Here is a 27921-nt window from a genome sequence, read left to right on the forward strand (position 1 = left end):
TGAGACCATCCTACATCTTAGATAGATTTTTGAATCCACCTACTTCCAGTTGCCATTTCCTGTGATGCCACACCGCTTCCCTGGTTATTGCGTTTAGGTTGTCACAGGCCCTCCTGCCTTCAGTCTCACCTTCCTTCAGTCCATTCCCCAAACTGCATGTATAGCATTCAGAACACAATAACAAACTTGCCTTGCCCTTAAGTTCAAACTCCTAGTTTATCTTATTATTTATCACCCCTCTCCCTCTAGTAATTACTCACTTCTACTCATCCCCAACTTTATACTCTAGCCATTCTGAAATGCTGGATACAACAAGGTTCTCCTTGCCCCCTGGGTCTTCCGACCTGTGGTTCCCAAGGCACACTTTTCCTTTCCTCATTGGCCAACTCTTACTTATCCTTTACACTTCAACTTGGACATCACTTCTGGAAGTCTTCCACTGACATACTCTCCCCCATAGTACTCCTAGAGGAGCCAGAACTTCTCAGATCATAGTGGACATCCTGCTGTGTTATAATTTCTCCACTTATTATCTCCCTCACCATCTTGGGAGTTGAGAGACCCTGACTATTCTTGTTCATTCTTTTTATGTGCGGTATTTTACAAGGGGATTGGGACATTATGAGTGTTCAGTAAATATCTGTAGAATTAATGAATTCCATAATGGGCACTGAGGAGAGTTCAGAAATTTTCCTACTACTGGGGGCTTCATAAACCTAAGATGGAAGAAAATTAATTTTTGTTAATACCTAGGCTGTTTTGCTCTTGGTATGACCATAAATACACCTATTTTCTGAACTAAACTTTTTAAAGATGCCATCTTCCAAGAATGCCAAATCACCTTTGAGAAAATATTTAAAGCAGGGGCACCTGGGAGACTCAGTCAGTTAAGCATCTGACTTCAGCTCAGATCATGATCTCACGGTTTGTGTGTTCAAGCCCTGCATCAGGCTGTGCGTTGACAGCGGAGAGCCTAGAGCCTGCTTCAGATTCTGTCTCCCTCTCTCTCTGCGTCTCCCCCATTCAAACTCTGTCTCTGTCACTCAAATATAAATATTTTTAAAAAATTTAAAAAGAGGGGCGCCTGGGTGGCTCAGTGGTTAAGCGTCCAACTTTGGCTCAGGTCATGATCTCACAGTTTTGTGGGTTCGAGCCCCGTGTTGGGCTCTGTGCTGACAGCTCAGAGGCTGGAGCTTGCTTCGGAATCTGTGCCTCCCTCTCTCTCTGCCCCTCCCCTGCTCATGCTCTGTCTCTCTGTCTCAAAAATAAATAAAACATTAATTTTTTTAATTAAAAAAGAATATTTACAGCAGATGTGGGATTTGACACTACTACTAAAAGGCTGAAAATCCTGCAAATTTGCAAATCTGTCATCTTCCTTTCTAATTATTTGTGTACTGTGTTTCCATCTACAAGGAGCACGGTGTATCCAAGGCTTTATAAATTTATGGTGGAGAAAAGCAAAGTTTGTTGACCTTTCTAGGTTTAAAAATAACTGTCATTTTATTTGTTTGTTTGTTTTGTTTTTTTTTTTTTGGTTTGGTTGAAGTAGACCATACCGATTGTCTTAAGTAAATGAGTATTAGTAATTGAGGGCTGTGGTTGAAAAAAAAGTTAATCAGCCTCTTTCTGAACTAGTTAGGATATATACAGAACACACTGGGGGATTCTGGACTGGGTCCGAGGACTCTTACCAAGTCAGACACAGCCTTATAAAGTCAACTTTTGTCAATACCCAGCACCCTGGAAACCCAGTTTGGCTAATTTTTAGGAAAACTGTATAGCTAACTCCCTCTCTTACTTTTCCTAAATGAACATTCCTACCTACTGCTGGTCTACTTATACACACACACACACACACACACACACACACACTGTCCTTAGTAATTTGTAGAATCATCCTCGTTTTCTGTCATCTTAACTACTGAGGTATGGAAACAACAGATCTTTTGAAAGTATTTGGTAATTTTGGCTTAAAATATATGTGTGTGTTCATAGGTATCTACCTATCATTTGTGAGATTTGTAAGTACTCTGTGCCCTAGAAATGAAACAAAACAGAAAAATTATTGTCTTCATGATGTACACACTCTAGCAGGAGAAGGCAATAAATAAATAAACAAGCAAACAAAATAATAATAATAACACTGTAAAATAAGAAAGCTAGGGGAAAAAACATAGAAGTTATAAGGAACAAGCCTTTGGGGGAAGAGTAAAACAAAGGAATGTTTAAGAGTGTTTGAGAGGAGTCAGGAAATCCCGGAGAAGGTAAGATTTCAGTAAAGGTTAAAAGCAGTGAAGACACAAACCATGCAGACATTTGGGGAGCAGAGGTAGGGATATCTAGAAAGAAAGGGCAAGTGTACAAGGTCTGAGGTAGGAGCCTTCCTGGAGTACTGGAGAAGGAAGCATCCAAGGGGTCAGTGTAGCTGAGGGGGGTGGGGGGCTGAAGGTGGAGAGGGTGTGAGCTGAGGTAAGAGGCTAGATTGAAGAGCCTTGTAGCTGAGGCTTGTTTTATCACTAAACGTCGTATTTCCTGGGAGAGAAGAAATTTTATTTTTCCCAAGTATTATACCTTTAAAAAAAAAATGAATCGCTGACCCATATTCCCCAGCTGACAGTTACTACTTCTGCCCACCTTAATTTTGAACCTCTTCGGTTTCAGCTGCGAGTCCAGTAAACATTTCACCCTATTGGCCCACCCCTGCCATCTAGTGGTTAACGCTTGCAATTACCAGAGTTTCTGACCACACAGAAGACCGTGGGGGAAGGGCTAAGGGAAGGAGGCTAATTTTTGGCAGAATAACAATAGAAAAGAAACAATAGAAAAGAAAAACTTTCTGAAACCACAACAGGGGGATGAAGAAGTCTAGGGTGCAGATTGCTTCTTCATTGGTTTGTGTCAAGATTAAATCAGAAAGAAAGCCTGAATGCTATCGCACCCCATTTTATGAAATGTATTTCAAATTTCATCAATGGAACTAAAGAAAATTGGAGTTCAAAACATTGAAAAACAGAAAAAAAATACAAGTGAAGTGAAAATGAAAGGTTACAAATGAAGAGTTAATGAGAAAGATAATGAACAGAAGTTGGGTGTATAGATGGAACAAAAACTGGTAATTAATGTAATGGTATTATTAGATTAGTTACTGCTATATCTTTATTAAAAATAGACTAGTTGTTTTACACAGAATTCAGTTATGTAATAAACTATGCATGATGTAGTTTCTCAGTTTTAACATTTATTATGATTTTCCTCTTTTTCATATTTCTGTAGTAGTTTTGGTTGACATTTACAGAACCACAGGAGAATGTGACCTGGTGTAGAATATTTGGAAGATGACAGTTAATTCTGTGTGGCTGATGCATAGGAGAATAAATATGAACGATAACTGAAATGCTAACTTAGAGCTTGCTAGAAGGGTTGTTTTGTTTTTTTTTGTTTTTGTTTTTGTTTTTTTTTTAATCACAGAAAGCATAGTTATCTTTATCCTGTCAGTACTGGAGAACCATGGAAAGGTTTTAAGCAGCAAGTTATGGGATTAAGCTTCATTTTGGAGATTACTTTGTTAATGTGGCATGAAAATTGGATTAAAGGTAGAAGATACTAGGGAATAAATAGTTCCACTTAATATCCAGTTCTTTAGCTCAGAAAGCAGACATCATCCTTAACTCCTTAGTCCCTCATTCCCCCATCATTTTGTATACTACTTTCTAAATTTATCTTGTGTCCACCTTTTCTTCATCTTTAGTCCAAACATCCTACCTAAAGCTACCATCACTTCAATGCTGAAGCACTGCATTAGCCTCTTCAGTTGTCTTGTCCCACCTACTGCTCTCCCATCTCTTTTACCCAGGGAAAGCAAACTGATCTTCTTAAAATTAAAAATTGAATCATGATCTTTTGTTAAACCCTTCTGTGGCTGCCTGTGAGACCCTGCAGGCACCAATGTTAGCCTGTCCACCAGCCTGTCACTCCACACTCCTGAAATTGTTCCCTCCAGCTCCACTGGAGGCAGGGGGGCTGAGGCTAGCCTGGCCCTTTCCTAGGATCCAAGAACAGGATTTGCCGGAGTCGGGCTTGGGAGTGGTGGTGATGAATACAGGTGGAGTCACCATAAATCAAAAACATAAAATAATACTTTTTTTTAAATGTCACAAAAACAGGGTATAACTCAGGTGGAAATAGGGACAGCCCCCTATAAGGGCTCCCTCCTCCAATACTGCAAGAATAGAAGTAACAGAAAAATAAATTAAGGGAAGCAGCCATTACCCCCAGCCACGCACATGCAACCACCCACTTCCACACTGATCACGGAGGTTAGCAAGCTGGGAACCACTTTGTCCATTTTGTCCAATCCCCACCCCAGGAAGAGCAGAAAGTTTCTGGCCCTGCTACCCCAGATAAAGAAAGCATTGTTTCAAGATCAAAAAGTCTCAAATTGTATTCTTCCCCACTAATAATTATAATGTATCCTAATAAATTCATAAATTCTGAAGTAGAATCGGGATCAGTAGATTATGATTAGCATGGATTAAATAGTATATTGTCCTCAAAGGAAGACATTTCTCCCAGGAAGTGGCACTCATGAATATATTAGGTACTTATTATTTTTGGTCCTTATTTATTTAGTAAAGGTATGTATATAATCATATATTGATTCATTTATTTATTCAATTTGGAGCAACTTCTGTGTGCCAAATTATTAGGTACAAGATACAGAGATGAGAAGACAACAAGATCCCAGGAAAACAGTGAACACAAATATGTGAAAATAGAATATAAACGGCAGTGCTGTGTGAAAAGCACAATAGTAGGTGTGTCTAGAGAAAGGACTAGTATGTTCTTTTTAGGAGCACGGTGTGAGGTTTAATACAAAACACAGTACAGATAGACTTCACAAATCCTTTAGCTTTCTATTAAATTATTTCTGGTATACATCTGTTATTCTTGAAATACCTTTTGAGTTTCTCATCTCAGTGATTCAATTGAGTTTTTGAAAATTATAAGGCCAAAAGATCAAGTCAGTTTATTTTTACATGATATAGTATGATTGACATTATTGCCCTTGTATGAAGAATAAAAAGTTATATATTTTTGCCCTGTATGTTTATTTCCTCTTAACACTTAGAGTTAGTAATTCTAATATGGCTTTCAGTTTATTGGAAATCATTTTATTTCACAACATTTCAAAACATCATGAATATTGGAAAGATTTTTGATTTATGTGTTTGAATTGAATGTAATGTTCAATTTATAAGCAAATTCAAACGACTTTTTAAAAAGTCTGAACAGTAAGCACCTTCAAAAGAAAGCACATTTTTGTGAAGATTTTGTAGAAAATGAAATGAAACCTGGTGTTTTTTTTTCTTTATGAAGACACTGCTAACATTTCAGTAAATGATATACTTTAAGGAAAATGAAAGAACTCTGCAGATAGAGAGATGCATTTGAGGACTGTTTATTGCCAATATTTAGAAAAATAAACACTGCTGGCATTCAGTTCCGTCTGTTTTAAATTGCAGCACCTTATGAAATATGCCCAGAGGATTACCTGATGTCGATGGTGTGGAAAAGGACCCCGGCAGGCGACTTGGCATTCAATCAGTGCCCACTGAATGCCACAGGTAAAGTACGAATGACCCACCCAAATCCAAACGATGATTGCCCTCTAAGAACAGCATGCTATGTTTGCGTATGAAGTCATGCTTTTGTCCTATATCCATAAATAAATCTGTGCAATAAGCAATGAGACAATCTTCATAAAGTGCTTCGTAAATGGAGCCAATGAAGAGACCTAGAAATTATTGCTGGTGCAATGGTTTCTCAGTGGCATTAACATGCACTTTAAAGATAATCAACGTAACATTTTCATTTGCATGTTTTCTAAGCAAGAAAACGTACAAACCCAATTCTTCAGCCTGCCTCCCAATTATGTGATGCCTTCTAGCATCTCTGTTATAAAGCTTCTCTCTGTTCTTTGTGACACACAGGCACCACTAGCAGACGCTGCTCTCTCAGTCTTCATGGAGTGGCCTTCTGGGAACAGCCGAGCTTTGCAAGATGCATATCCAATGAGTACAGACACTTGCAGCATTCAGTAGGTGCAAAGCCAGCTTTCGTACTTGCTCTGTTTATTTTTTCCTAATGATCACTGTGTGAGAATTTAACCTTCTGCTTTATAATCAAATCAGCCAAAATCTCTGAAAAAATGCCTGAAGGAAAAAGTGATGTGACAGAAAGCTCATTTTTATAAGTCACTGCTAAACTGTTTTGTTCCTAGGGCTTGGGTTTTTGGGGATCCTGCTATTTACATGAAGGAATTCCTTGTCTAATGGGGACAAGGCCTGAACAAAATTCGTTATTCAGTTTTACCTGGAAGAATTAAACTGTATGTTAAAATTAGCACAGGTCTGTGTTAAATCATATCTAAGACATTGCAAAATACTGTTTATTTCTAAATTATATTTCTTAGTAGTCGGAAAATGATAAGCTGTTCATTTAGGTATCAAATTTCTCACTGCATTTTGACAGTAAGACATTGAAAAAATGATAGTGTTACTGCACCAGAGAAAATTAATTACTTGCAAAAGATTAAGTGGACCAAATTTTTCAAAAATTGCCCCTCTGTTCCCACACATCACTGAATTTCTCACAAACTATGATGTATGAATATTTTGAGCACAGTTAAATTTTGCTTGGTGTTTTAGAAGTGCAAGTCATTGTCATTATTGGAGACTGTTGTCATTTCATCCTGACAATCAAGAGGAACTCTATCAATGAATAAACATTGTGGAGTTTAGAACAAATATGATCATGAGCCAGCTGGAAAGTTAGACATTGACAGGGATGATATTTAGTTAAGAACTTTCAAGTTTTGTTGTGCTTATGTTTTCTTTCATTTTTTTTTTTTTACTGTCACTCAAAACAATGCATAATTCTTTTTAAAAAAATCTAAAGAAGATTCTTGCTTGTGGGTGGAAATTCGGTTCATGCAATAATAACTCCTATTGATGAAGTAAATGTGTTTAGTTCTCAAAAAAACAAAAAAAAAGTCACATTAAAAAAATCTGAAAATGAAATACTAATATGTTTACTTACCAAATCGGTAGTAGTAATTGAATTGATGATTATTTACCATTTAGAGCCTTATTCCTGTTATCTGTTTATCTATGTATCTATTCCTGTCATATCTATAGCTATAGATATAGATAGGAGAGTTACATACAAGTACTGACATACATGTCAATATATGCTGGTTACATACAAATACCTAGATTTAAAAACATATATTTCAGTTAAGCTCATGATCTCACAGTTTGTGGGACTGAACCTCACATCCGACTCTGTGCTGACAGTGCAGACCCTATCTGGGATTCTCTCTTTCCCGCTCTCTCTGCCCACTACCCCCTTCCCTGCTTACTCTCTCTCTCTCTCTCTCTCTCAAAAATAAATAAGTAAACATTAAAAAAAAGATTAACCAAAAATTTCCTTATGAATTTAATTTTAATGAATTTTATTTTTCCCTAATTTTAGACATTTAATTTTGTTTACTTAATAATATCCACATTCAATTCTTGTTAATCCATAGTAATGAATGGGAGTAATTGCAGGGATTAAATAAATCATAAGTCAATCCTTATGAATTTGTTAATAAGTAATATCACTTTTTTACAGAAAATTTTTACTTCCTAAATTCAGTGTTTTGTATACTAATATTTAATGAGTTTGCATTTCATCTGATAATGGAGAGAAACAGAAACACTGTGTGAAATACAAGAATTGATCTTGAACTGTGAATTCCATAGAAATCATTCAGTCAATAATTTCACAACCAGTTGTATATGCCTTGGTTGACTTGCATACATAAATCAGATGCGTGATATTATAGATTAAAAAGCAATCTCAGTGTACTCAGCTCCTACAAAGTACCAGACACTCAGCCTGGACACTTTGATAAACCAACTCCAGTGCTCACAAGAATCTGCAAGGTGAATATCCCTGCCTCGGTTTGCATACAAAGTACTGAAAATCTACAAGGAACAATCCAGTTTTACGAGGCAAAGAGTGAAAGTTGTGTCCAGCTACAGTTGTTCCAAAGCTTAACCTCTTTTCTGGAGGCCATGCCACCTCCTGAGCTTTTGATTTGAAATCATCTGCCCTTAGATTCTGGCACTGAAGACATAATTTTTGGGTGGTGTGTTTTTGGAAAAGTCATGTAATCTCAAATCTTGGCTTTGCAAAAAGAAGTTGGTAGCCTCATTTTAACATCTCTGGAAGTTTCAAGGGAGAGCAGAAGACATACTATACATATTAAATCTTATGAATTGTAAAAGAACTTTGTAACCATGAGGTATTAATATCTACATGTACAGAATATACATTGAGTTAAAATATTATCTCAATAAGAGTAAAATTTTAAGGGGCACCTGGGTTAAGTGTCTGAGTTAGGCTCAGGTCATGATCTCACAATCTGTGAGTTCAAGCCCGGCATCGGGCTCTGTGCTAACAGCTCAGAGCCTGGAGCCTGCTTCAGATTCTGTGTCTCCCTCTCTCTGTCCCTCTCCTGCTCACACTCTGTCTCTCAAACATAAAGAACATTAAAAAAAAATTTGTTTAAAAAAAAAGTAAAATTTTAGAACTCAACCTATTATTAATGTGAACTACACATGTGGAAAAATAATACAGATGGAGGAATAGATAGGTAGATAGATTAATAGAGGGATGGGAGTATAAAATTGATGTCACATGGATTTTTGCACATGAATTATGTTTATATACCTATACAAAAATATACACACACTTACACATGCATATATATACACACATCTAGTATTTGCCTACGGATCATGATCTTTTCCTTTACATGTTTAGGGAAGTATAGGACCAATCTGTGCCTTAAATAATGCTTCCCTAACCCATCAAATTCATCATGTGTACTCTAAAAAGTCAATTGGAGGTGGAAACGAAACCAACTTCCCTTCATACTCTTATTCCTATTGCTTCCCGTGCTTTGTCTGAGTAGCAAAGCTAGATAGTGCTTGTGATATAGAACAGTTTTGATTTCCCACAGATTCTAAAATCACTTTGAAGACTCTGCATCTTCTCCTTTAGTAGAATTTATTATTTCACAATGTAATTGTTCTATTTTCTTTGAAGGATTTCATTCTTTGCCCCCTCTATAATCGGAAAGCTCATTAAAATGTTAATTGTTACCTACTATGGAGAACTATTTTAAATAGGTAGATCTCTGTTTTCCAACTCTTTTACATATGGATTACAATACACGTACATACCCACATAGATTACAATATTTTAAATACCCATTTTGCAAAATTACAGTGATAAACCAAGTTTGTAATGACTTTTTATCATTAATAAACATTAGATGAGTTTTTTCTATGAACTCTCATAAGCCAGTGGAGGTAGACAGAATGGGTTGGTTAAACAGTTTGATATATAAAATCACTAATCCATCACGTTGAACATTTAGTTTGAACTCTTTGAGGACAGAGGCCATGTGAGTTTTTTTTTTATCCTTATTTCTCTAGTGACTAACACAGTACTAAGCATATACTAGCATATACTAAGCATATATTAGATATTCCATAGACACTTATAAAGAATGTCTCTGCCACTTTTCTAATCAGTGGGAGCATACTGGCAGCTGGAGGGTTCTCAGGTGATACACCAGGCTTAATGTTCATGAATTTTAACCACATGAAATTAATAAGTATTATCCCTCACGTGCAATTTTCCTAGCCTCAAAATATCTAGAAATGTGGAGTGATCGATGACATTATTTTATGAAATTATTTGGCCATTGCAGAATTTCAATAAGCTAATAGTCATGAATTTGTTTGAAACCTTATAAGCTCTAAAATTAAACATGATCCAACTGTTATTTATTAAAAATACAAACCACAAACAAATGCACACAATTTTTAAAAATTGAGGAGAGAAGAATAAAGTGTAGTAGGATTCTTGAAATTTTGATATTTTCTCACTTGTTAATATTTCCATTCATATTCTGGGATATTTTCTGAATTTTGTACCAAACAAAGTAGAAATAATTTTACAACCTGTTGAGAAATGGGCACAGGAGTCAGGCAAATTGAGAAAACATTTTCTTGTTACTCATAAAGCTCTTTCAAGAAGAAGGATGAATATTGTGGGCAAAGAGGGCCAGCCTCTCCCTGTATGAAATAGATCACCCTGTATCTAGTACATCTGGGCAATCACAGACAACTTCTTCCTACCTCAGTCATCTCTCTTTTTTTAATTCTCTCCCTCCCTCTGTCTCTTTTACACACATACAAATACATGCTCACACAGGCACGCGCGCACACACACACTCCTATGCTTGAAGTGACAGAACTAGTAGGATATATACTCTCTGCATGTAGAGAGTTCTAAAGCAAAAGTTGAACCACGCATACCAATGCCTTTTCTTAAATTCAGCCAGTATATGTCATTACTCTTTCCCTGGAGAGGAGTGAGTGATGGGATTGAAAAAGATCAAAGATAGATATTACTCTAATAGAAGTCCTTCATATAGACATATGTAGAATTGGGTATAAATGTTACCTTTTAAGTCATTGTACCTTAACACCTCTGTTTCTATTTTTCAAACCTTCATTTAACACACAAATAGGAGTACCTGGGTGGCTCAGCCTGTTAAGCATCTGACTTCAGCTCAAGTCATGATTTCACAGTTTGGGAGTTCAAGCCCCACATCGGGCTCTGTGCTGACAGCTCAGAGCCAGGAGCCTGCTTTGGATTCTGTGTTTCCCTCTCTCTCTCTGCTCCTCTCCTGCTCTCTCTCTCTGTCTCTCTTTATCAAAAATTAATAAACATTAAAAAATTTGGAAAAAAACAAATATGGAAGTAAGATTAATAATCTAAGTCATTGAAAAGTTGACTGTGGAAAGGGCTGTCAGGGAGTTTGAATCCTGATATTAAGACTTTGTTTCTCCTGGTTTTTTTTTTTCTTTTTTTTTTATTTATTTTTGGGACAGAGAGAGACAGAGCATGAACGGGGGAGGGGCAGAGAGAGAGGGAGACACAGAATCGGAAACAGGCTCCAGGCTCTGAGCTGTCAGCACAGAGCCCAACGCGGGGCTCGAACTCACGGACCGCGAAATTGTGACCTGGCTGAAGTCGGACGCTTAACCGACTGCGCCACCCAGGCGCCCCTGTTTCTCCTGTTTTTGTCTACTTTTATGGGTGGTGTATTAAGACAGAGAGATAAAAATAGACATATCTTTCTTTAGGGGAAACTTGAGGGGAAAGGGTAGAGTCAGAGAGGGAAAGAGACCAAGAGGGACAAAGACAGAGAGAACTCAAGATCTGAGTTCAACCTCGTAATTTTGCAGTATTTAACAGGTGGTCCTGAATAAAATTATGAGTTCACTGAGTGTTCAGCAAATGGTAATAATTCACATTTATTGAATGCTATCTACCCTAAAGGATCTGATGGGGGAAAAAATAGAAATAATATGTTAACTAAATATTGATGTTCTAAGAAATTCATATCTCAAAGTTGACAGTATATTTCAAGGAGAAGATAATGAATATCTTAGACTTTACATCCCATATGGCATCTAACTATTCAACTCTGACGATTAACACAAGAACAGTCATAGACAGTAAGTAAACATAACAATGTTCCAGTAAAACTTTATATGAAACTGGGCAGTGGGCTGGATTTGGCCCACAGGCGAGAATTCACTAACTTCTGGATTAGAATATATATTTTTTAAATTGTCTTTGTTTGTTTCTTTGTTTTGTCTTGTTTTTTAATATTTCAAGTCTTTTAGAATTTTCCTTTTTTCCTCCTCTGTTGTCTTAAACACTTTAACCACAGTCATTTTAATTTACTTATCAGTGAAATCTAATATTTGGAGAATCTGTGAATGGACTTATTTTATCAGTCACATCATCTGGCATATCTACTAATTTTTTGTTACATATCAGACATTGTGTAAAACACATATAGGGGCTTTAGACAGTGTTGATGTCCACCAAAAAGCATTCCCCCTTTTCTGTTAATTCAAATACAGTGAGGAGCTGATAATTCAGTGCAATCAAGATTTGAGCTGGGTTAAGGATGATTTGCTGTTTTAGTAAAACTATCTCTGCTTAGTCCTCCTTCCTCCACTGTGTGTCTTAAAGGCTTTGGATAAAGATCCTATTTTGCCTATCCCATCAACCCTTAGAAACTGTAGAAGATTCAGTTCTTTCCTTCAAAGGTACCAGCTCAGTGTTCCAGATTTCTGTCCAAGCAACTTCAAATTTGTTTCTAAATACATACTTACAAGGATGAAGAAAATTTCACTCTGCATTTTAGAAGTTTTCATCTTAATTTCTCAGCTTCCTACATATTTCAAAACTTCAGCCAATGTCTCATGAAGAAAGATTCTAGTAAGGCTTTTAGGGACCATCAGTTTTCCAGTACACTTCTCTAGCCCTGAGCAACTGAAAAACATTAGTTTCTCTTTCGTCACTAGAAGTTTTCTTCCAGGATTATACCTGCCCTTCACTTCTTGCCTGCCCCCCTTCAAATGACTAAAATTGTTGGGTACCATAGAAAGGATCTCCTTTTTCTGGAAATTTAGTTATTTTATCCATAGCTCTCTGATGCTCTAAAGAGTATGATTTTTGTAATTTGTGTGGATTTTTCTAGTTTTAGTGGCAAAAGCATTAGCTTTAGAGGAATTACTATACTAAACAAATACATTTCAATTGTATTATAAAAAAGTCTTAAATACATATAACAGTGTTTCCTAGGGAAATTTAAAGGTGTCTATTATACAGGTATATAATGAAATACTTCTCAAATTACACTTTACTTCATTTTTTTAAAACTCACAATATATTACTGATTATAACTATAAAAGCCAAGGAGGCTTTTAAGATTCTCCCAGATTATGGATTTAGTGTGACTTGGAGAAGAAATGTTAGGGTCAGTTTTAGCCATGGAAATTCACTGACTTGAAACTTCGTCATAGGATGATTTAATAGAATGTACTTTATATAGAATTAAGCTACTGTCAAATGAAAAAATCTTATAAAGGAAAGTGTACTCCATTATTCAGTCATTCATCTATCAATTCAACTACCCATTAACTTACCCTACAAATATCTTCTGACCTTTAACTATATGCAACAGAGTGCAGGGACCTGAGGATACATCTTGAATGTGACACACACAAATACAAGTAAAGTAGACAGGAAAAGATATAAGATAATTACAAATTGTGATATGTTGAAGGAAGTTAACAAAGTACCAACATAGGAAATAAAGTTTGGGGACTGCTTTAGATAAAAAAGTCAGAGAGGTCTCCATGAGGAAATGATTTTAATAGCTTTAAATAGCTGTGGCCTGAAAAATGAGATGAATCTAGGCATTAAAGACTTGAGAGAATGAGTGTCCCAGAGAATAAGAGTACACTCCATTTGAGGCACTAGCATCTGGAAAAACTTTGAAGTCTTTAAGGAAGTGAAAGATGATCTAGTGGGCAGAGGTAGTGAGCAATAACAGAATGTCATGAGATAAAGTTGGAGAAGTCGATAGGGAAAAAATAATTCTGTGCCTTAAAGACCTTTGCTTGGAGTTTGGCTTTTATTCTAAATGCAATGGGAAGCCATTGACAGTAAGGAGTGATGTGATTCAATATAATTGAAGAGTGTTATATGGTGTTCTATGGAGAACAGACTATTGGGTAGCAGGATTGGAAGCTGTCAAGCCCGCTGTAGTAATCCAGATGAGAGATGATGTCATCCTTCATTAAGGCTGAATGAGCAGATTTGGGTGATGGTAGTAAAGTCATTTTCTGAAATGAGGAAGGCAGGACAATAGAGAGTAGTTTGAGGCAGGTGTGTTTAGGGGTAGCCAAAGGTTGTCTTGTACTAAGGTTTGAAATAAAGAACTTAGAGTACAGCTAGCTAGTCAGTTTAGTTGTGATGTTTCTTCAACACAGTTGAGCTACTTGGATGCAGGTGCAGAGAAGGCATTTGGTAGAGCCAAAATGTTTTCTGAAGACCAAAAGTATCAGCAGCACCTGGGCACTTGTTAGAAGTGTAGAATCTCAAACCCCATTCCAGACCAAGTTAATCAGAATCTGCATTTTGAAAAGTTCCCTCTGTGATTCATATGTGCATCAAAGTTTAAGGAGCACAGTGGCAGAAGAATGCAAAGAAGTAAAATGGAAAATGATGTAAAAAATGTAAAATGTAAAGAAAGTAATGTTTTGGTGGGTGACTGCAAAGAAATTAAATGATTGCTAGCCAGTTCCATAGCATCACAAGGCATAACCATATCAGGTGATACCTAATTTTCCTTTTCTGGGCACATGGGAGGATTGTGTTACTTCACCCCTTGAACTTAGGTGTGAACTGTGACTAGAATACATCAGTTGGTTGTGTATGGAAGTGGTCTTTGTCATGTCAGGCCTGAGAATGTCATTGCCAATGCAAAATCTTTCAAACTCCACCACCCCAAGTCCCTCAATGACTATGATGAATACAGCCTTCCTGGTTCCTGTGTTGCGTATGTGGTGTGAGTGAGAAATAATTTTTTGCTGTTTTTAGGCACTAATATTTTAAAGTTGTTTGTTATCACAGCATAACATATCCCATTCTGACTGATGCAATATTACAAGGATTAGGAGATTTAAGTGATGGAAATATAATTGAAAAAGCCATAGAGAAATATTAGGTTAGGTAATGCTCTGTCTCTCATTGAGGAGGTTCCTGAAAAATTTCGGTCCCAGTCTGTTGATTATTATCTGCTTTGAATTCGTAGAACATGCTCTATCTAGTTCTGTCCCCTAGCTCAGAATATTAATAAGAATTTCTAGATTTGTTGTTAAGAAATCCAATCTACCCATGTCTCTTGCTCAGGAACTGTACTTTTGACTAAGTCTAGCCAAAAACTCTGCAATTAAAGCTAATTCTAGTTTTGTTTTGTTTTTACTGTTAGGTAAATTTACTATGCTCTCATTCTTATTTTAGAAATTTACAAGTTAGCATAGTGTATACCTAACTCACTTTTCTTCATCAGTTTTCTTCATGATTTAGTTTATTCTAATAACACTAAATTGGAATTCTGAAATTCATGGCATCCTGTCTCTCATTTCAGGAATTCCTAAGGCAAGAAATTGGGATACCAAATACCCTTTGGCCAAAGTATTTTCATCCCAGCTTCTGTGCAACACATACACACACACACACACACACACACACACACACACGTATTATGTAATTATATATTATATATTTAGTTACATATAATTATGTAATTATATATTATAATTTAGGCAGGAGGCTTCTTTTCAAATTTGAACTCCTAGCCATAGGACAACTCTGGCTTGTGTTTTTATATTAAGCTTTTTATATTAAGTCTAGGGAAAATTAAGAACCATTGGTATAGTAGAACAATGTGCTTTCTTTTCCGTACAGGATGATCTCTTTTTCATGAGATAGATCTATAAATAATTTAATATCATCATCTAATGAATGACTTTGGTCTTAGAAAATGATAGTTATGAACTGAAACAAAGACATATATTTAGATTACTGTTTTATGAAAAGAAGTTTCTCATATAATTATCTTTTAATTGAAGCCACTTAGAGCTGTGAGAACCTTTAATGTAACTTACAGATGGACTGTAGGAGTTGATGCTGAAAATAATATATAAATATATGATGTTTAAAGTGTGTCATTTGCACAAAGTGACTACGATAAATCTTTTTTTAAGATTCACACAATAGAGACAACTGTGGCTGGCAGTAGGAGGCATAAAGTGAAAAGAATAAGGTTATTTCAGAAACACACCTACTCTTTAAAACATGACCCTCACGATATCTGTCTATATAAAGAACAAGAACTATAAAAAGCAATTATTTTTGGACTTCAGTGTTTTTTTTTTTCCTTTCACTGTCGATCTTGTCAACAGTATTAAATGTGAATGACACAGAAACTTTTAAGACTTGCCCTTTGGAGCAAAGATCCTCATAGAGTGCTGCAGTGTGAGCAGAGTAAATTACTAATAATTATAATTTTAAAGGAAATATTAAAATTATAAACCTTTCTGAACTACTTCAGTGACAAAATTAAGAGAATTAGAAAATATAGGCCAAGGGAAATAGAATCCTTGACTTATCCATGGTGGACTTTTTCCCTCCACTTGTATAGCACTACTTACAAAACCTTTTATAGATATTGGTAAATGACTTTAGGAACATTTACACATTACATTCCAAAATAATGACCACTACTCAAATAACTGGCAGTACCTCAACAGTCTGGCAAGTTGCTTCAAGTCTCTTCCTTCTCATATTCTTTTTCATGTGAAAAAGATTTAGTGTCTCCTTAAACATGGTTGAGAATGATTTTTAAATATTTAAGCATTTTGACAGTTTCTAACAAAAGCACATATAAAACCTGAGTTAAGCATGTAGTAGTTAAGAGTAGGAACTCTGAAATCTACTTCCTGAGCTTAAATCTCAGTACAATTCAAGAGCCAAACAATCCTGGGGATGCAGTTCACTACGCTAAGTCAATAGTCTTTTATCCGTAAAATTTGAATAATTATGGCACTCCAACATTTTAAAACTCAAAGGAGGTAATTCATGCAAAAACACTTTGTCCCATGCTTGCCATATAATAGGCTTTCAATAAATGCTTTATCACTGTTGCAATTGTTGTTATTCTGTTTTAAAAGGTAGTAGTTATATATCTATAACTATAGATATTTAAAACTTCTGAAATCTTTTGCCTATTTATATTAATTGGATATCTTTTAAAAGATAATTATGTCAGGAAATGTAGAAGTTCCCCATTATTACATATTCCATTGTATTGAATAATCAGAACTGCCATGTTTTTACCTTGTCAACTAATGAAGTTGATAGTTAAAAAAGGGAAAATCCTCCTGTAATTTCAATTTAATTTAGCACGCCCTTTGAGAAGTTACCTTTGTGTGCCAGGCAATAAGCAAGAAATTACAGGGGACACATAGATGAATAAGAAACTGCAAGCCCTTTAGGTGTTTATGGTCTGGTATAATAGATAAGAACACAAACACTATAATATTATATGATAGAGCAAGATTACTTCTATGAGGCTTGAAAGCAGAGATCATATCATGATTGCAGTTATCTGAAAAGAATTCAGGAAGGAGAAAGGAAAAATAACAATTTTACAAAAGGATTTGGGGAGAACATTTGAAGTTATAGAAGAGCCTGAGTCAGGGAGCAAAGGCAGGATCCATCGACTTTCTTTTAGAAATGGTGAGTAGTTCAGTCTCATTAGTGTTAGGAACCTGCAGCACTAGTGGAACAGTAGGAAGACCAAACTAACACTTCATAGATCGTACTGAGTTCTGTGTAAACTATAAGCAAGAATGTATTTGCAAATATTGCATTGTATCTGGGCTCAAAAGAAAGATGGGGAAATCCTTAGATACCAGAAGTATAGAAAAGAAAAGTCAAACTAGAGCTCTACAGGAGAGTTGATGATTCAGTGACCTATAAGTATTTCAGATTATATGTGAGATTATTATATGGGAGGCTAAGATTCTAAAGCCCTCTTGCAGATACTGATACAACACCCTGCACACAAGCAGTGATGCTATACCTATCCCCTTGCAGTGACCTGGAACTATTTTGACTGTGCTGGCCTCACAGACTAGAAAAACTATAGGTCTAGGATGTGTCTAAGAAATATTTAGTTTATACAAGGTTTTAGAAGTAAGAGGAAACAAATCACTTTTCATAAACTGAAATTTCTAGTCTGAGCTATAAACAGAAGGAATTAATATGAAAATTAGCGTAAAATGGTTCAGCATCATTGAATTGCCTCAGACCACCACCCTAAAAGAAACATACTCAAAACTAGTTTGTAACAACTCTTTCACAAACAAGCAACTTGGGCTCCCAAACAATAAATGCATCTCACTGAATATGAGTTGACAATAATGAGAAATATCCCTGGGAGAATCAGCAAATCAGGACCATTAGCAATGAAAGTAAAGAAGTAAAAATAGTAGAAAATATAGAAGAACAGGTAACTTTGTTTAAACTAATTTAAGAGATTAAAAAAGGAACAGAAAACACAGTTAAGGAATGGAAGAAAATGAAAAAGATTAAATAGAACTTCTATAAGTGGAAAATATTGTCATTAAAATTACAGAAGAGACTAAATAGCCAACTAGACACAATTGAAGAAAGAATTAGTAATCTGGAATTTAGACCCAGAAAAAGGTCACTCAGAAGCCAAAACAGATAAATGAAAAATATAAAAGAGAACTTAGAAAAATAAATAATAGAATGAGAAAGTTTAGTGTGCACTTAATAGAAATGTATATAATGTAATAGAAATGAATTCCAGAATGAAAACACAAAAAGTTATGGGAGAGGCGGCATTCTATGAGTTAGCTTATAAAATTTTTTTTAAAGTTGAAGGCTGATAAGATACTCAGATTGAAAAAAGTCATGAATAAATAAAAGCAAATCCAAATAAATATAATCTGCATTATACTAAGACAAAAAGAAAAAATTTAAAGCTACCACACACACAAAAATAGTGGTAATTTACAAAAGATCAGCACACAAAAATAGTGGTAATTTACAAAAGATCAGCTATTTAAATGCCAAGAGACTTTGCACTTGCAACAAATAGGGCACTAAAATCACATTATGAAAATGCTATGGGGAAAATAAAAACATCCTTATCTAAAAGATCTATTGAAAGTGAATATAACTTTAAAAAAAGTAAGACTAAGATTGAGTTACCATTCACAGAACCCTACCAAAATACTCACGTAAAGATTAGAAAACAAGGAAAATACACTCTGAAGAGGCTAATTCAAGAAACAATGGTTAAGAAGCAATTGTGAATAAATAGACTGGTTAAAAAGTATTACTAGTTTAAAAAATCATTAATAATAATAATAATAATAAATAGTAATTTGAAGAATCCAAAAGCAAAGTGGATTAAATTACTAAACATCAATAGAAATGAAATAATTAAGACTGAAAAAATCACTAACAATAGAAATAATGGGAGAATAGTGTTGGGATGGATACAATAAGATAAAGAGATAAAATATTAGAATTATAGGTTAGGGTTTGGATGGCCTTGCAAGTCGAACAATGTTGAATGTATTTGATTTTGTTTGTGTTTTGAGCAGAGAAGTGACATGTTCAAGATGAGAAAGTAGGATAGGTTAGCATGGGGAGACTGAGTGATATAAGTTGGGAGACTATTGTAATGAGTGTGATGGGAAGTACTGAAGATCTGGACCAGCATGAATCTCTTGCCTATAGGTAAAAAGGATGGATATGAGGGACGCCTGGATGGCTCAGTTGGTTAAGCTTCCAACTTTGTCTGGGGTCACGATCTCCTGGTTCATGAGTTGGAGCCCCACGTCAGGCTCTGTGCTGACAGTTCAGAGTCTGGAGCCTGCTTCGGGTTCTTTGTCTCCCTCTCTCTCTCTCTCTGCCCCTCCCCTGTTCATACTCTGTCTCTCTCTGTCTCAAAAATAAACACTAAAATTTTTTTTTTAAAAAAGGATGGATATGAGAAACAATACATAGCTAGTATTTAGAGGACTTAGAAATTGAAGATGGGAAGATAAGAAGGGATAGCAGTCCCTGACTATCTACTTTTATACTCTATCTTTGTATTAATCCATCATAACAACCATGTAATGACATTTGCTTCTTTTCACAGACAAATCCAATAATCCTCAGGAAGTGACAAATAATTTGTTCACTGACCTATGTAGTAAATAGTAGAACCACAATTTAAATCCAGGTTTTATGACTCCAGCTATTCTTTAAACTTAATATACTAGTAAGATTTCCAGAGACAATGCTTAGTAGGTAATTGTTGAGTTTAACGTGTAACTCAAAGAGTTGTGCGTTTCAAGTCAGATTTGATACTTCTGATTTTGATTTTGAAGAGAAACACAAAGAAGACGTTAACTGAAAGGAAAGTAGCAGTATTTAAATAAGGTATGCTATGTCAGGCTATATTTTTGAGAGATGAAAAGATTGAGGAGGATGGGATGGAATCCAGAATCATAGAGATAACCTTAGTGTTCAGTCATAAAATCATAGAGATAAAAACAAAAGAGGAGGTGGAGTGCAAATAAAGGACAATTTTAAATACAGAACAAGTAAGGTGAGCAAACCCAATCTGAACTCTAATGCTTCATGATCCAGGAAAGAGAAAAACAGTCCAGCAGATAAACATGGATTGGTTAATCTAGAAATAGATAGCAAAAGAGGCGGCAGAAGGTAAGGAGAGACACTTCCACAGTACACTTGTATTGTGAAAGGAAGATCAAGCACTTGGAATTGTTTTTCAACTAAATATGTTCTGAATGGAAACCTGCCTTATCTGAACATTCTTTATACCCTTTATAAATGCTACCAACAGTCTACACTCACGTATACAAACATTACAAGGTATTATGTGCTGGGTGCTTTTCACTGACAATGCCAGGAAGGATACTAATTAGTGCCAATTGTGAGAGCTGGTGGTATGATTTGGGCACCTGTCTGCAAAGAGCTGGACTGAGAACAATTCATTCTACATAAGCCTGCTAAGCAGCTGTCAGATGGCAATGACGTTAATTTACTACCGACTTTTGCTGCATTTGATGCTGACCCAGACATGAAAGACTGCCTTCCCTATCTCTGATTAGTTGAACCACCCATTACCTTCTGTACTATTTTTATTGCAAATAGAATACATGTCTAAACATTGTATTCCTAAAATTTAAGTCAGTGTTGTGATTTTTTTGTTTGAATGGAAGAATATGTTAGATCTGTACCAGTAAAATCTCTCACAGACATAGGTCGGGGTTGCCAAAATAAGAGACACAGAGCTGATCTGAAGTAGTTAGATGATGTTTACCTTGGCAACCGTTGCTACATTCTATTCCTAATGTAGAACATTCAAGTCCTCTGCAGCTTTGAGTATCACAGCTGTGATTTGCACTGCCAGCACAAAACTGAAGACTGAGTTTTATGACTCTTTTTTTTTTTTTTTTAGGTAGACCCTATTAATTTCATTTCTCTTCACAATTTTCCTCACACTCTACCTATTTAACAGGACACTTTTCAGGCCAGAAACTGCACTGTTTCTTTAAGTCAAAAAATTTATTTATTTCATGCTATTTGATACCAATGTTTTCTATGTTTTCAGTGTTTTCCATGTTGATAAACAAACTAGGACAGCTTTCAAGTGTGCCTAACTTAATCCTCTGATCTAACAGAAACGTAAAAGGAAATTAACTTATTCATTCATTCCTTTAATTCATTTGCTCAATATACTGAGTTAAGTCCTCTAGGTGCAGGAAATATAACACTAAAAAAATAGACAACACCTCTTTCTTCATAAGGCTTATATTCTAATGGAAAAGGCAGGAAAACAAATAAGCCAAGAGATAGATGTACAATGGCTGGTAAGCTTGAGCACAGTGAAGAAGGGTAAGTTGGCTGAGAATGAGAGGGAAACTATTTTACATGGAAAGTCAGGTAAAACTTCTCTGAGGAAATGACAACAAACAAACACCACGCGTGCACACACGCACGCGCACACACACACACACACACACGCTCAAAACATATGTGGTTCTCTGTGGGGAGACTATTCCAGGCCAAAGGTAGAGCAAGTTCAAAGGCCCTGAGGCAGACATTTACTTAATATTGTTGAGGAAACTGAAAAATACCAGTGATTAGAGCACAGTGAAGAAGGGGAAAATGTTGAAAGCCTCCAGGGCTTTCACATAGGGCACACAGACTGATGAAACAAGCTTTCCTGTTTGAAGTAACTCGTGCTATCTTAGGCTTGTGTGGGTTCATTTGAAGTTAGTAAATAAATAAATAAATAAATAAAAAGAAATTTTAACTCTTAGATATATTTTTCAAATCTTAAAAGAGACATGGTAAACTGAGTCTTTATTGAGTTAAATTACATAAATAATAAGTTGAAATGTTTAAATAAAAATCTAGGCAGCTCTGGTTCCAAAGCCCCTTCCAGTATATTACAACCCGAAGGTACAGTTAGGACATCATAACTGAATGCACTCTTAACAAACTTTCACTGTAATATATTCTAAGACTGTAAATAAGGCAGGGAACCTACCCTCAAGGTCCAGAAAGACTAGTGAGGCAGAAAGACATATAGGCAACTTATTATAATTCAGTGTGATACGAGCGATATATGTGTAAGATAAGAGAGCACAGAGAATGCTGTGCCTCTGTTTAGAAATTTAGAAGAGCCAGTAATAAATCTTAGTGGTGTATAAACATAGGTTAGAGTAAGGGAGGAGAGTGGAATATCCATTCCAAAAATAGGAAGTATGAAACACATGACCTGGACAGAAAATTGCAAATAGTTATCAATGACAGGACTGGAGTTCAACCTGGTGGTACACATCTTCTTGACAAGCCAGCTGCCTTCTACTCTGAGGGTCAGTGGCCCACGCTGTGTCTGTACCATGGTTAAATATGTTAATGTCACTCCACAGCAAGGCACTTGGAGATTTAAGAGGTATGCAAGGGCTAGATCACTGGTTGATGGCTGCCACTGAGGGAAGATGGGGAGAGTAATGAAAGATTAAAAGAGGAAGAAATAAAATGCCTAAATATGTTTTTTAGCATAACACAGCGTAAATAGAGTATGTCTCTGGAGATATTTATTTTATCAAAATACTTTTAGACAAAGTTTTAGAGCCTAAAGAAAAGGTTCTGAAGTGTCAAGATGATTTGTTACATACTTTTTTTTAGAAAATTCATAACTTTTGGATTAGTTCAGATTGATTGCATACTTTAAAAGATTTGTTGGCATATATCTTAATGGGAAATTGATAATTATAGTTATTATGTATTAACCTTTCTATTTCAATACTTTCTGGTGTGTTCTTTATTATTTCATACCCTTTTGATAATTTAATTTTATCACAAATGTAGCAATAGGATGATAAAGATTGACCTTTTTATAAACAAGTAAAAGTATAATAGATCATTGCTATCTCTTTACCCTTTCTTACTTTGCCATTTTTCGACATTGTAAGATGCTATTCTTCCCTTGAACTGTGAGATAAACAAATATGAAAATTGGTGGCATATTTCCCTAGCCATCAATTTAAGCCTTGCCTCTTACTAGTTCATTCTGCTGCTGAAGATCCAGCTGAGAGATTTTTTTTTGGTTGTTTTATTATTATCTATTTATTTAGATTTTTATTCTGAAGGAGAGAGAGAGTGCAAGCAGGGGAGGGGTAGAGAGAGAGAGGGAAGGAAAAAGAATCCCAAGCAGGATCAGCACTGTCAGCACAGAGGCTGATGTGGAGCTCATTCCCACAAACTGTGACATCATGGCCTGAGCTGATATCAAGAGTTGGACCCTTAACTGACTGAGCCACCCAGATGGCCCTGTTTATTTATTTTAAAAATAAAGCTAAAGTAATCTAGCTTCCATCCATGTCACTGAACATCTCTAAAGTTTAGAGACAACTTCTTAAGCTAAAATGTCCTCATTGAAACTTTTTTTAGTTTCATTTAGCATTATTTCATTCAGCATTATACTCTCTAGATCCATCCAGGTTGTTGCTAATGGCAAGATTTCATTCTTCTTTATGACTGACTAATAGTCCATTGTATAAATATACCACATCCTCTTGATCTGTTCATCTATCAGTGGACGTGGGATGCTTCCATAATTTAGCTATTGAAAATAATGTTGCAATAAACATAGAGATGCATATATCTTTTTGAATAATAGTGTTTTCATATTCTTTGGGTAAATCCCCAGTAGTGGAACTACTGATAATAGGGTATTTCTATTTTAATTTTTTTGAGCACACTCCACACTATTGTCCACAGTGGCTGCAGCAGTTTGCATTCCCACCAACAGTGCACCAGTGTTCTTCTTTCTCCACATCCTCACCAGTACTTGTTTCTTGTATTTTTGATTTTAGCCATTCTGACAGCGTGAGGTGATATCTCATTGTGGTTTTGATTTGCATTTCCCTGATGATTAGTGATGTTGGTATCTTTTCATGGTATGTTGGCCATATATATGTAAGTCTTGAATGTCTGCTCATGCCTTCAGCCCATTTTTAATTGGGTTGTTAGTGGTTTTTTTGTTGTTTAGTTGCTTAAATTCTTTCATCCTTTATCAGATATGTCATTTGCAAATATCTTCTCCCATTCACTAGATTGTATATTCATTAGTATTAATTAGTACATTATTAGTTTGTTTCCTTTGCTGTGCAGAAGTTGTTGGGGGTTGTTTGTTTGTTTGTTTGTTTGTTTGTTTTTTGGTATAGTCCCCATAGTTTATTTTTGCTTTTGTTTCCCTTGCTTCAAGAAACATATGTAGAAAAAAGTTGCTACATCTGATGTCAGAGAAATTCCTGCCTTTGAACTCTTCTATGATCTTTATGGTTTCAGGTATCACATTTAGGTCTTTAATGCATTTTGAGTTTATTTTTGTTTATGGTATAAGAAAGTATCCCCATTGCATTCTTTTGCATGTAGCTGTCCAGTTTTCCCAGCACCATTTTTGAAGAGGCTGTCTTTTCCTCATTGCATATTCTTGCCTCTTTTGTCAAAGAGTAGTCATGGGTTTATTCTGGGCTCTCTATTCTATTCCATTGATCTATGTGTCTGTTTTTGTTCCAGTACCATACTGTTTTGATTACTAAAGTTTTGTACTATATCTTGAAATCTGGGAACGTGATACCTCCGATTTTGTTCTTCTGTTTCAAGATTGCTTTGGCTATTTGTGGTTACATAAAAAGTTTAGGATTATTTGTTCTAGTCTCTGAAAAAAATCATGTTGGTATGTTAATAGGGATTGCATTAAATGTGTAGATTGCTTGGGTAATATAGACATTTTAACAATATTGGTTCTTCCAGTCCGTGAGTATGGAATATCTTTCCATTTGTTTTATAGTTTTCAGAGGATAGGTTTTTTTACCTCCTTGGTGAAGTTTATTCCTAGGTATTTTATTAATTTTGGTGCAATTGTAAATGGGATTGTTTCTTAGGTTCTCTTTCTGCCCCTTCATTATTAGTGTATAGAAATGTAGTGCATTTCTGTATATTCATTATGTATCCTGTGACCTCACTGAATTCAGTTCTAGTAGTTTTTGTTGGAGTCTTTAGGGTTTTCTATATGTAGTATCATGTCATCTGCAAACAGTGAAAGTTTTACCTCTTTCTTACCAATTTGTATGCCTTTTATTTCTTTTTTCTTGTCTGATTGCTGTGATTAGGACTTCCAGTATTATGTTGAATAAAAGTGGTGAGAGTGAATATCTTTGTCTTGTTCCTAACCTTAGAGGAAAAGCTCTAAATTATTTACCATTAAGTATAGTGTTAGCTGTGGGTTTCTCATATATGGCCTTTATTATTTTGAGGTATGTCCCCTTAAACATACGTAGTTGTGGGTTTTTATCATGAATGAATGTTGTACTTTGTTAAAAGCTATTTCTGCATCCATTGAGATGATCATACTTTTTTTTTCCTTTATTTTATTGATGTGATTTATCAATATCAATCAATGTGATGTTGATTGATTTGTGAATACTAAGCCACGTGTGCATCCCTGGACTAAATCCCACTTGATCCCACTTGAACCACTTGAATTATTCTTTTTAATGTATTGTTGTATTTGGCCAGTTAATGTTTTGTTGAGAATTTTTGCATCTATGTCCATCAGAGATAATGACCCATAGTTCTCTTTTTTTGCGGTGTCTTTATTTGGTTTCAGTATTAGACTAATTCCAGCCTCATAGAATGAATTTGGAAGCTTTCCTACCTCTTCCATTGTTTTGGAATAGTTTGAAAACAATAGGTATTAACTCTTCTTTAAATATTTGATAGCATTCACCTGTAAAGTCATCTGGTTCAGAACTTCTGTTTGTTTGAGTTGCATTGCTGGTAATTGCTCTGTTCAAATTTTCTATTTCTTCTTGATTCAGTTTTAGGAGTTTATATGTTTCTATGAATTTATCTATTTCTTCTAGGTTGTCCGATTTGTTGACATATAATTTCTGTAATATTCTCTTATAATCCTTTGTGTTTCTATGATGTCAGTTTTTATTTCTCCTCTTTCATTTCTGATTTTATTAAGTTCTCTCTTTTTTTTTAATGAGTATGCTGAAAAGTTTATCAATTTTGTTGATCTTTCCAAGAACAAGCTCCTAGTTTCATTGATTTGTTCTATTTTTTTCCTTTTTTAAGTTTCTAGTTTGTTTATTTCCACTCTAATCTTTATTATTTCCTTCTTTCTTCTGGTTTGGGGTTTTGTTTGTTCTTTTTTTATTTCAAGATTCATTAGGTGTAAAGTTAGATTGTTTAATTGAGCTTTTTTCTTGCTTCTTGAGGCCTGTATTGCTTTAAACTTTCCTCCTAGAACTGATTTTGGACCATTTTGTTTTCATTTTCATTTGTCTCCATCTTTTTTTTTCCTCCTCTTTGGTTTCTTGGTTGGCCCATTCATTGTTTAGTAGCATGTTATTTAACCTGTATTTGTGTGTCTCCAGATTTTTCTTGTGGTTGATTCCTATTTCTATAGCATTGTGATCAGAAAAGATGCATGGTATGACTTTGATCTTTTTTAATTTGTTGAGACTTGTTTTGTGACCTAATAGGTAATCTCTTTTGGAATGTTCCATGTGCATGTGAAAGACTGTATATTCTGCTGTTTTAGGATGGAATGTTCTGAATATATCTGTTAGGTCAATCAGGTCCAGTGTATCATTACAAGCCACTGTTTCCTTGTTGATCTTCTGCTTGGATAATCTGTCCATTGATGCAAGAGGATATTAAAGTCCCCTACTTTTATTGTATTATTATCAATTATTTCCTTTATATGTTTTTAGCTGCTTTATGTATTTTGGTGCTTCTATGTGGAGTACAATATTTACAATTATTATATATATATTCTTGTTGAACTATCCCCTTTATCATTATATAGTGTTCTTCTTTGTCTCTTGTTATAGTCTTTGTTTAAAGTCTATTTTCTCTGACATAAATATTGCTACCCTGGCTTTCTTTTCAATGCCGTTTGCATAAAAAATGTTTTTCAATTGTTTCACATTCAATCTGCATGTGTCTTTATGTCTGAAATTAGCCTCTTATTGGAAGCATATATATGGACCTTGCTTTTTTTATCCATTCCATCACCCTGTGTCTTTTGATTGGAGCATTTAGTCCATTTTCATTCAAAGTGATTATTGACAGGTGTGTACTTACTGCCATTTTGTTACTTGCTTTATAGTTGTTTATGTAGTTCTTTTCTGTTCTCTCTAGCTCCTTTCTCTTAGAGTTAGATAGCTTTCTCTAGCGATATACTTGGATTCCTTTCTTTTTTACATATTTATTACTGGTTTTTGATTTGTGGTTACCATTAGGTTTGTATATAGCATCTTCTACACATAGCAGTTTCTGTTAAGTGAACTTAAGTTAACTTAAATTTGAACTAATTCTTTACTCCTCTTCCTCTGTTTTATGTGCATGATATCATACTTTACATCCTTTTATTTTGTGAATCCCTTGAGTTATTTTTATAGATATATTTATTTTGGCTGCTTTTATATTTCCTACTTTTCTTACTGCTCCTTATGGTCTTTTATTTCCACTCAAAGTCCCCTTTAACATTTCATGTTGTTTTGGTTGCATGGTCACGAATACCTTTAACTTCTGTTTGTCTGGAAAACTTTTTACCTCTCCTTCTATTCTGATTGACAGGTTTGATGGATGGCATATTCTTGGCTGCTGTTTTGTTTTGTTTTGTTTGTTTTTTGGGGTTTTTTTCTTCAGCACCTTGGTATATCATGCATTCCCTTCTGGCCTACAAACTTTCTGCTGAAAAGTCAGCGTATAACCTTATGT

At 35.2% G+C, this 27921-nt stretch overlaps 1 protein-coding gene across 5 annotated transcripts in view; it reads left to right on the forward strand.

The window, feature by feature from the left end:
- The window catches only part of ADGRB3 (adhesion G protein-coupled receptor B3), a 729921-nt gene that overhangs the window by 333010 nt on the left and 368990 nt on the right, over positions 1 to 27921 (forward strand). For all 5 annotated transcript variants that reach the window (XM_058734363.1, XM_058734362.1, XM_058734364.1 and 2 more), the window contains 2 exons: positions 5526 to 5627; positions 5994 to 6100. In XM_058734363.1, the coding sequence (XP_058590346.1) occupies positions 5526 to 5627; positions 5994 to 6100 (209 nt within the window). The remainder of the gene's footprint in view (positions 1 to 5525; positions 5628 to 5993; positions 6101 to 27921) is intronic.

This window comes from Neofelis nebulosa, chromosome 6, assembly GCF_028018385.1.
Source record: "Neofelis nebulosa isolate mNeoNeb1 chromosome 6, mNeoNeb1.pri, whole genome shotgun sequence".
Classification (NCBI taxonomy): domain Eukaryota; kingdom Metazoa; phylum Chordata; class Mammalia; order Carnivora; family Felidae; genus Neofelis; species Neofelis nebulosa.